This window comes from Echinops telfairi, unplaced genomic scaffold, assembly GCF_000313985.2.
Source record: "Echinops telfairi isolate 266 unplaced genomic scaffold, ASM31398v2 ScPeMD7_1957;HRSCAF=2489, whole genome shotgun sequence".
Lineage (NCBI taxonomy): Eukaryota > Metazoa > Chordata > Mammalia > Afrosoricida > Tenrecidae > Echinops > Echinops telfairi.
Genome location: NW_022105855.1, coordinates 2,147,895 through 2,159,387, shown reverse-complemented (window position 1 = coordinate 2,159,387; position 11,493 = coordinate 2,147,895). Strand labels below are relative to the sequence as shown.

General features: G+C 43.6%; 2 protein-coding genes across 2 annotated transcripts in view; one reads left to right on the top strand and one right to left on the bottom strand.

The window, feature by feature from the left end:
• DUSP16 (dual specificity phosphatase 16) overlaps positions 1 to 11,493 on the bottom strand; it is a 109,420-nt gene that overhangs the window by 40,177 nt on the left and 57,750 nt on the right. The gene's annotated exons all lie outside the window — the stretch shown is intronic.
• LOC105979825 (glutathione S-transferase Mu 5-like) lies at positions 1,981 to 2,499 on the top strand. Its single transcript, XM_045293254.1, has one exon. The coding sequence runs from the start codon at positions 1,993 to 1,995 to the stop codon at positions 2,461 to 2,463; it is 471 nt and encodes a 156-aa protein (XP_045149189.1). The 5' UTR covers positions 1,981 to 1,992; the 3' UTR covers positions 2,464 to 2,499.

The following is an 11,493-nucleotide window of genomic DNA, read 5'->3' as shown; positions in this document are numbered from 1 at the left end:
GTCGGACAGGGCAAGATATGACAAAATAATAATTTCTAAATTATCAAGGGCTCATGAGGGAGGGGGAAGCAGGGAGGGAGGGGACAAAATGAGGACCTCATGCCATGGGTTTAAGTGGAGAGCAAATGTTTTGAGAGTGATGAGGGCAATGAACGTGCAAATGTGCATTACACAATTGATGTATATATGGATTGTGATAAGAGTTGTATGAGTCCCTAATAAAATGATTAAAAAAATAGTTGTATGAGCCCCCAATAAAATGATTTAAAAGACCCAAACAAAAAAAATCAAAAGAAAAGGAAAAAAAGAGTTGTACGAGCCCCCAATAAAGTGATTAAAAAACAACAACACTTGTCTGATGTCACTTTCCAAAAAATGCCGCCCACAGAATACAGCAATATCACCTGCCACGGTCAGCAAGTGGGAACCTCCATCTAACTCCAGGATGCGCACAATGGTCACATACACAAGTGAACTGAGAATGCTCAACGTATTAGAAAAGCAACTTATTTAAGTAATTTAACTTCTTCAGTCTACTATGTCTTCTTATATTATAATTATTCCTCAGATTAGCATGACCCAAATCAATTCAACTGGTAAAGCTCAGAGGTAATATTTAAGCCAAAGTCCTTGGAAGATGAAGAGTGAGTTAATTTACCCATTTTCTAACAGTAATACCAAACCATACCCCAAAACAACGACACAACACACACACACACAAACACACACACAGCCAGAATTCTTAAAAGGCACCCTCCCACAAAGATTGTTCTAAGCACAATGAATAAATTCTGTATGTAGGTAGTATGCGTGGCTGCCTTTAATCAGTGGTGACTGTAAGCCATGAAGACAACAGCCAAGCACACCGGACATTTGCTTGTTTTCACCTGAAAAGTGAAGGTATGCAAGCCTGTATCTTGAAGCGTGAGCCCCATAGTCTAAGTCACCTTTTTCACTGAGAAGATCTAGCATACATTTTGAGTACATCCCAAGCCAGACTCTGCAGCTCTTCCATTCAGTGACCTTGTGCTTGTTAGCATGACCCTCAAGGCCATCTCAGTTGATACACCAACAAAAACTCTTCTTTCTTCTCTCTGTCCAGCCTCTCCATCCTCCGGCCATTAGCCTAGTCCAGGAGCCCTGCATTTCAGGTTTAGATAAAGTCAGTAACAGGTCTTTCTCTCTGCTCCATTTGTCCTTTTTTTTTTAAACCCCTTTCCACCCTGCTGCCAGATCAAGCATCCTAAAATAAAGGTTTTTTTTTTAATGTCATTCTCTGTTCCCAAATATCCACAGAATAAAGTCCAGAGTTTTGTTGTTACTAGCTGTCCTTGAACCTGTTCCAACTCCCAGCACCCCCGTCCACGAGAGATCAAAATAAAACACTGCCTGGTCCTTTGCCATCCCTGGACTGGTCACTGTGATCCACAGGACTTTCGATGGCCATTTTTCAGCAGCTTGTCAGGCTTTCTTCCTAGTCGATTTCAGTCTGCTAACAGAGAAGGAGCAAAGCAACACAAATCCCACCACCGACAGACAGGTGGTGGGGGCCATGGGGTGCACTGGCCAGGAATTGATCCTAGGTCTCTTGCATGGAAGGTCAGAATTCTACCAAGTTTTAGATATTTAAGACCTTTCATAACCCAATCCTAAGCTAATATCCAGCCGAACTTCCCCTGCCAGCCTCCCCATACCCAGACAAACCGGCCTTCTTGCGACTTCCATGTGCTTTCCCATCATGTTTTCCCAGCTCTGGCCCTTTACCACTTAACTCCTCCCTTCTTTTCCCACTTCCTTGTAAACCACGGGCAAAAACAAGTCACAACTATTCTGTAGCTGAGTGAGGGGACTTCAAAAAGATCGTGAGAAATGTCATTGTCTTTCTACTGCATTTTTCCATGAACTTTAAAAAAAATTTTTACTAAAAGATCATTTTATTGCGGGCTCTTACAGCTCTTATAACAATCCATCCAGGCCAGGCACGGAAGCGAGATGAGCTCCTCCACTCAGTCCATGCTCCTGGGCTACTGGGACATCCGAGGGCTGGCGCACGCCATCCGCATGCTCCTGGAGTTCACCAACACCGCGTACGAGGAGAAGCGCTACACCTGCGGGGAAGCTCCCGACTATGATCGAAGCCAGTGGCTGGATGTGAAATTCAAGTTAGACCTGGACTTTCCTAACTTGCCCTACCTGGTGGACGGGAAGAACAAGATCACTCAGAGCAATGCCATCTTGCGCTACATCGCTCACAAGCACAATATGTGTGGCAACACAGAAGAAGAGAAGATTCGAGTGGACATCATGGAGAACCAGATAATGGATTTCCGCATGCAGCTTGACCGGATCAGCTACAGCCCTGACCATGCTTTGGAGAAAATAGCTGAGTACATGCAGTCTGACCACTTCTTCAAGCTGCCCATCAACAACAAGATGGCCCTGTGGGGAAGCAAGAGGTGCTGAGCAGGGGCCCAGCTCGGCTACCACCCTGCCGGTGGGGGGGCCTGTCTTCCATCTTTTGCTCTTTTCAATAAATGGCTTTTAGACTAAAAAAACCCCAAAAAACAAAAAAACAATCCATCCATACATAAATTATATCAAGCATATTTATACATATGTTGCCATCATTATTTTATAAACATTTACTTTCTATTGAGCCCTTGGGATCAGCTCCTAACCCCACTCCTCTTTGACCCCTTGATAAATTATTCTTATTTTCATATCTTACACTGACTGCTGTATCCCTTCCCCCACACATTTTCTGTTGCTCGTCCCCCTAGAGGGGCATGTGTGGTCATGTGTCAATCAATGCAATCGGTTACCCCTTTTTCTCCTCCTCTCCCCACCTTCCCCCGCACCCACCTAGTATTGCTACTCCTATTTCTGTTCCTGGATACCGTGTGTCGTGAACTCTTTTATCTCTTATCTTATCCATGAACTTTCTGAAATGCCCTTGTATTCCAGAATTTTTCAACCATGACCAACAAAGTACATTTTATATCAAAATGCTCTGAATACCTATATTTGGTCACCACACAACAAAATGTCCTGATGTTATGGATTCTTTTCTTGCTCTGGCAGATTCGGTTCTATTCTGCTGCACATGGTCTTGCCAACTCAGAACTTCTAGAAAATGCCAATCCCAGTAGTCAGCACTTACCACGGCCTTGTTAGCTGGGAATCACCTCGTGCATGTGGTGTGGCTAGTCTGATTTCCCCCGCTGTACGGGGAACTACTTGTGGGTAAGAATGAGGTCTTTTATTCTTTTGTAATCCTCTCAGCACTTAGCACAGTACCTGGCCGGTAATTAGAATTCGATCACTGTTTATGGAATCCTTCCTTGTTACAATGAATAGTGTTGATGGACATAAGTCTTGTATATTTTTGGTCTTCAAAAGGATTTCCTGAGTCCATTCAAAGCCAAAAGCTCTGTTGGTGTGGGTGAGGGCACAGGCTTGCTTCCTATTCCTAGACTACAATGCCCAGAAGATTTTCAGGGTGATGGGGGAGGCACAGGGCAAGAAAAACACTTTCCTGCTACTAAAAGGAGGTGAGACTGGCGAAGGCTGCCTACTCATCCAGTAACAAGCCTTGATCCTCCCTCATTGCGTGCTTCTGTCATGTCCAAGGACAGGAGAGGAGGAGAGAAAAAAAATCTCTGGTACTCAGACATGGTCTGGAGAGGTCTTGGCTCAGGGAATCCAGGGCACATCCTTTAGAAAACCAACTACACGTCAACTCTAGTGAGTTGGAATCAACTTGATGGCAAACGAATTGGAAATGTTTATATACAATATCCCAAGGAGCCCAGCGGCACTCTGGGAAAGTACTGGGCTGCTAAACACCAGGTTGGAGATTCAAAGCCACCAGCTGCTCTGAAGGAGAATGAGGAGGCTGCCGGTTTCCATAGAGACGTACAAAGCTCCAGAAACCCTACCTAGGACCAGTACGAGTCAGAATTGACTCAATAGCAATGGGTACCTAATACCCCAGATGAGGATGAAGTGATGACTGGATGTTTGAAACTGCTGATCTTGTCATTAGTAGCCCAACATATAACCACTATGCCACCAGGGTTCCCTATTTTAAACCAGAGACTGATCGCATCTGGATTCCAGGAGGAAGGTAACGGTGGCCACAGTGTGAGCCATGAGGCAGGGAGCACAAGAGAGGGAGGAGAAACCCAGTGGAAAGGCTCGTGGAGCCTCAGGGGGAGAGAGGCTACTGGCTCAGTCGATGAGGACAGACAGTCTGAGCAGGCAGGAGACCTGAGGAAGGAGGAATGGTAGGCCACACCGCCAAATCTCCATAGTCACACAATGGCCACCACACCAAAGCACAACTGTCTTTCTGGTTTTAAAGGACTTAGGTAATTTGATCTCACTCCTTCGACTCCCATATCCCACTCCAATTCCTAATTCCTTTCATTCACCAAAATATCTACTTTGGTCTCCTCACTGCCCCATGCCCACGAATCTATGTTCATTCTTGGCACATTTATTCATGCTTCTTGCCCTCAGGTGGAATGCCAAGGACCCTCCTAACTCAAACCTTGCTTATCTCTCAAGATTTCCTTGAAATTCCTTTTCCATCCTCAAGCATGCCCCAACTTCTCCAGGTTACACTCACCCGTCCCCTTACCATGGCGGCACACGGTGTTTCTCTTTGTTTCAACCACATGTGTGTAACCTCACATGAAGGTCCTCGAGGGCAGGCCCAACCCTTTCACTTTCCCAGGCACCCCCGAATCCAGCGCCCAGCGCAGCCAGGGCTGAGCCACAGCAGCCACTTTTTAGCCAAAGAATTCACCTGTCCCTGGCTTTCCTCCAGAGCACAGAGATGACACGGGTGGCCCCGGAAAAGTGATGTCAGAGCAGTCATCGAGGGTGCTTCTGTTTGACTTGTGTCAACTGTCAGGATGAAGAACTGACGAACTAGCTTTAGTCTGGTCAGTTTTTTAAAGAAACATTGCCTTGGGCATTCTATCTAAGCCACTGGGGGCTGGGAAGCAACATAAACTGGTTTACCACATTGGGATGTAGTAATTGGGGAAAAGATGATCCAATTGGGATAACCTCATATCAACTGAGGCTCAGAAGTCGAGCCAGCAAAGACATGGCAACCAGTGGGGAAAACAGCACCTATTTTTAGTTTGTTTTCAGTAACAGCAGCTTTGTAGACACGAGAACAGCCACTGAGCTGTAGGACTTCTTATTGAGACCCATGCCACTCGTTCTCATCTCTTACCAAACAGTACAAGATTTACTTTAATCATTATTAAGAGAACACTTTATTCATTTCTGTAAATCAAACCCAGGTAGGTAAGACCTAACCCTTACCCCTGTACACATGGGAATAAAACTAAATTTAATGTTTCTAAACTAGTATGGTTGCTAATCTCTGGATGCTTTTCAAAAGTTGACAACGCAGTTAAAGTTTTAAAAAATTCAAATGATCCATATGTTTGCATAAAAAATACCAATCACACTGTTATGCACCAATAGCGATAACAGCCTTTCCAGGCTCTGCAGTCACGTGAACAAAACGACAGAAGCAACCAGCTCACTACAGCAAGATCTTAAATGAGATGGTGGAAGATTTCTCTTCTCCAGATTAAAGAGCAGAAGAAATGCCAAAATGAGCAATGAAACTAATAAGAATGACAGTGTGGGTAGCAAAAACTGTAGCAAAGAAGATCAAAGTTCTGTAACTACGTGAGAGAGCACTCACTGTTTCCAGTGAGCTAAAACAGCACTGTCCATTACACAGCGTTACTGACTGGATCTAGAAAACGTGTAAAGAGCTGAGTACATTTTTCAGCCCTTCAGTTTTAACTACACTAGAAAATATAACTAAAAGAAAGAAATATAATTTGGCTTCTAACCAAAGCAAACACTGATTTAAGACCTTAGCTGAGCTCAAAGACTGCATTGTTTATAAAAGGCCTTAGCAAAGCACCTAGAACATAGTATGTGCTTAATAAAAGCTACTCTTAAAAAATCATTATCAAGAAGACCTGGTCGCACTATCACAGGTAAGTAATGGGCTGCTAACTGCAAGACCAGAGGTTCAAACCCACTGGGTGCTCCTCGGGAGAAAGGGTTATCTGCTCCATTAGAGGTTTACAGCCTCGGCAACTCTGCACAGGGTCAATATGTGTCAATGCATTTGAATGATGTGCTGGTGAAGAACAGTGAACATATCATGGACTGACAGAAAAAGAAACCATCTGTCTTATAAAACCAGAATGCTCTTAAGGACACAAGGAGGATGAGCCTTTGTCTCACATTCTTTGTACATGTTATCAGGGGAGACCAGTTCCTGGAAAAGGATATCATGCTTGATGATAAAGTACAAGATCAGCCAAAAATGAGGAAGACCATCAAGGAGATGGACTGACACAATAACTGTAACAATGGGCTCAAACATACAGTTGTACGGATGGCCCAGAATCAGACAATATCTCATTCTATTGTACATAAGACTGCCATTAGCTGGAACCAACTCAGGAGCACTTAACAACATGAGTCAGAATCGGCTGGATGCCAATGCATTTGGGGTTATCAAGGAGCCTTGGTGACATAATGGATTAGGTTTGGATAGCTAACCGAAAGGTCAACAGTTAGAACCCACCAGTTACGCCTCAGATGAAAGATGAGGCTGTCTACTCTCATAAAAATGTACAGCCTCAGAAATCATAGGGAGTGGTCCTACTTTGCCCAATGGGGTTGCTCTGAGTTGGAATCAACTGGCTGGCAATGGGTCTCTATTTTTCTAGGCTCCTTAATTCTGTAAATAATGAATTAAGACTATGAGTCTTGAAATCCATAAAGAGGCTAATAAAAAGCTACTACAAAAAGAGCCTTTTAGATCTAAAATGGGCACTCCTGACTCCAATCCAGCTACCTGATTAAATTCCAGAAGACTTGGGAATTTCCAGTGATGTGGGCCTTAGGCTAGGTGTTCCAGGTACAGCAAGGAAAACTTGAGTCAGTCAACTGCTATTCTCCTCATTTGTAAAGGAACGAGCAGAAATCAATAATTCATTTATAGTTCTTTGCTGTAGGGCTATCCAGTGCATCCCATAATAGTGCAGAAATGTGTGATGTGGTAAAATAGTTAGGTTTATTGTGCCAACCTGGCCAATAGGAACAAGTGGGATTAATCAGGTTTCAGTTCAATTGGGGGGCAAAGAGACAAATGGCTCTGCAAGGCCCGACACCCCCCTCTCTTGCCCTCTGGTGATCAGAGCATGCTGGAGCGTGCTACTGCTTTAGCCAGTTCTCTGGCTCAACCTGTGAGCTACACTACCTGTGGGCATGTCAACCCATGGGTATTGTCGCTAGAGCTTGAGGCTCCTTCAGGACAGGCTTTGTCACACTGCTGGTGCATACATTGCTTGAGCTTGAGGCTGGTGGATTCTGTTGCCTTGATTGCTTATGTTTGATATCCCAGCTGGGCCTGCTTCGCTAAGCTCTCAAGCTACTGACTGCTGGTGAACCACCCTGCTGCTTGCCTTGCCTGAAGGAGGACTCTGCTATCTGCTTCCTTGACTTTGAACCCGGCAGCCCATGTGAGTTGAAGGACTTCCAGTATATTAACTGTTCCACGAAAGTAAGTTGAACTCAACACTCTGTAATGCAGTGCGGACTAATTAGCTGTTATAGTCCTCCTTACCGTGTAAACCTGTCCTCTTATACATATACGAAATCATGAGTATCCTGGTTTTGTTTCTCTAGAGAACCCTGCCTAACACACCTGGGATTAACAAACTTTTGCTATCATGCAGAACTATGAAAATGGGAGTAAAGAAAAAATAAAAGTGGTTTTTCATGGTTGATTTTTTCTTGGTTAATTGTTATTTCTACTATATTAACCCATTTAATCTCTTTTCTCTACAGAAGCACAAAATAAAAGTCAAAATTTAGTGATTTTCCACCCTATATTTACTCCCAATCTGACAGTCTTATGAATACAATAGACAAAGGCAAGCGGAAAGAGGTGATACATGGACGAGTAAGTCAAGGACAAGGAATGAGTTTTTTGTTTGTTTGTTCTAAAGAGAACTAGTTTCCTGAGAGTTAAGAAGACCAAAATATTGATCTATAAATCAACATCAACAACTGGCTGTTTTACTTTCTATAATGATAATAACCAAAACCAACCCATTGCCATGGAGTTGGTCCCAACTTGCGGCAACCCTATAGGACAGAGTAAAACTGCACTGTAAGGTTTCCCAGGCTGTAATCCTTACAAGAGGAGTCCTGGCGGTGCCATGGAATAAGCATTAGGGTGGTACCAACAAAGTCCAAGGTTCAAACCCACCAGCTGTTCCTCAGGAGAAAGATTAGATGTCTGTTCCCAATAAGATTTATAATCTTGAGCATTGTAAGCACTGAGCCTACCAGGGATCTTCATAATGATAATAGTTTCTTAATACAGTTAAGAATACAGTTACTGGTAGAAAGATTCCACATGTGTTATTCAATGTGCATCTTATAATTGAGAAGAGGCAATTATCACCTTTTAAAGGCTGAAAAACTCCCATTTAATCCAAGTTAAATGACTTATTCAAAACCACCCAGGCAGTGAATAAGAGACAAAACCTGGGCTGTATTTTGACTCCATTACTTTCCAGCTTAACCTGATGCCTCCCTCAAAGCAGAGGTGAGACCACCCAAGGAATGGGTGCCAAGATAGCAGTCAACCAGACGCCCCTGGAACTGTCTACAGACATGGGTCCTAAGCTAAGAGGCATTCTCCAGCACTCAATTCTAGTGAATGTTCCTTACTGGTCTTTTCTAAGGCAATGGTTAAGCACTGGGCTGCTGACTGAAAGGTGAGCAGAAATCTAACTAATGGCTCCTCCACAGGAGAAAGGTCAGGCCATCTGCATTTTATGACCAAGAAAATCTTATGGAGCAATTCTGTTGTGTCACATGCCATTGCTGGGGTTGCAATTGATTTAAAAGAATCTAATATAAACCGTGTGTGTATGTATATGTGTGTGTGTGTGTGTACGTGTGTGTGTGTGTGTGTGTGTGTACACACTGTGAATTAGGTAGAAGTTTACATATCGGATCACCATTTTTATAGTCAGCACTTAAAAACTTAGCAAACCTACCTATGGCTTGCCCTATCCACACCCCCCACCACATCCTGCTTATTTTTCTCCCATTTCAAACTTATAGGGTATTATCTTCCCCTTCTCTTAAAATCTGTCTACCTCTCACCTATTACTTCCCCATTCTTACTCTCCCCTACAACCTCTGCGAATCAGCCATTTAAGTCTTTTCTTTGGAGAGGAAAACCTTTTCTTAGTTCCCCACCCCCACCCCCAATAACAGTGGGCTCATACAATACTTGTCCTTGTGTGATGGACTAACTCTGCTCAGCATAATGTCTCAAGTCCATCCATGTCATGAGGGGCTTTGCAGCTTCACTGTTTTTCTTTAAGGATGTGTAGTATTCCATTGTGTGTATATACCAAAATAACAGCTCTCTTTTCTGATCCTAGGCTTCTGCCAATGCTTACAGTTTAGCAGGAGCATTAAGGAGTATTTGTTGTGGGTTGGGCTTTGGGTTGCTAACTGCAAAGCTTGTCAATCAAAATCGACCACTAGCCACTCCAAGGTTGAAAGATGAGGTTTCCGGCTCCCATAAAGATTTATAATCTTGGAAACCAAAATGGTTTGTCATTCTGGGTTCTCCTAATCCTCTTCTCTCCCTTACCACTCTATCTTGAAATTTGACTTCTATAAGGGAAATGGCAGGGGCAAGCCTTAGCTATAGTTAAAGAATGACAAATATGATTCTCTTGCTCAAATCTCCTATAATTTCCATATTAAAGTATCTATCGCTTATTCCCATTCTGCATTTGTGACCTCCTACCAGAAATTCAAACACTAGTTTATTACTGGTAGGATTCCCAAGCCGATGGCTATTTCCCTTCAGGTGTGGAACTGAACTCATCCTTTAGTTCATTCTCTTTGTTAATATTTTCCGTAACTTTAATTCTTTCTTTATAGTTAAAATAATGACCCAAGCTTTATTTAAAACTTCTCAATAGAATTAAATCCTGGAAGACTTCCAGAAAGATGGTGATGGAGTGACACATACCAGAGGGACTCCACAGAATTCAGCCCAGGAGAGCTACTTAGAGGGAAATTCAATGCTGCTGGAATGCAGGAGGAACATCATAAAGATAACTAGGCACAGACCCACAGTTTTGTGGGTTTTGAGGGGCTAGGAGCTTTTGGCTTACCTCAGTGGAGGCTAGCTGGGTCTTAACCATGGCCCCACCACTGTCTCTGCTGGAGCCAGGACCATTTGGAGCCCGTAGGGGGGGCTTGGTCTCAACAACCCAGCTAGGTGAGCTCCACCCTGTGCAGCTAGCCTGAGTCTGGGGAAATCCCTGCCGATCTCCACCAGGGGATACTCTGCCCAACTTCTTACCGTGTGCCTGGGGGCCTAAGACAGCTTGGTCTACACTCGCCAACATTCCCAGCTGCTGCAGGAACCTCTGCCCAACCTCCGCAATGCCAAAGCAGGCAACCCACCAGCCTTCTGGGGCACTCCCCTGAGAGGGAAGCCACAGGATGATAAAGTGGTAGGTTAATTCCATAGTGAAATTAGCTGTAGGCAGTTCGAAGAAGCATTCCCACAAGTCTCCTAGAGAGATCCAGTACTCTTCAACTCCCTGTAAAATGGCACCTAGCTCCTCTAAAACAATGCAATGCAAATAGCCATCAGCCCAACGACCTCAACGAAAAAACAGGAAAACAAAAGGCAATGGCAGATGTCCTGAACATAACGACATGCATAGAAGAAGCAGACATTGAGCTGCCACAGAAAGAAATTTTCAGAATGCTGCTTGCTGTCATACAGGATATGAGGGAAACAATACAGAAAAAGGATGAAATGATAGAGGAGATAAAGGTCATACACCAAAGGGAAATACAGGAGCTTAAGGAGGAGATAACAAAAACCAGTAGCAGAAACACGGACCTTGAGAACTGACTGGAGGAAGCTGAGAACTGCATCAGTGAGTTGGAGGACAGCCGAGCAGACTTTAACAAATACTAACAAAAATCTAGTAAGATCATCAGAGAAGCTGAAGAAAACTTAAGAGCTATGTCTGATGTTATGAAGCGGAGCAACATTAGAATTATTGGCTAACTGGAGGATGACACAACAAAGAAGTCATCGGCAACAATAGTGAGAGAATTCTTGGAGGAAAATTTCCCCAGCTTAATGAATGAAAACCAGACAACCATTCGGGAGGCTGAAAGAAGACCAGCTAGACTGAATTCCAAGAACAAGTCACCAAGGCACATAATAATTAAACTGTCCAACTTTGAGGAAAAGAAGAAAATCATGAGAGCAGTTAGGGGGAAACAAGCAATAACATATAAAGGTTCCCAAATAAGAATATGCTCAGACCTATCAGCAGAAACTATGAAGAGGAGGAGAGAGTGGAGTAACATATTCCA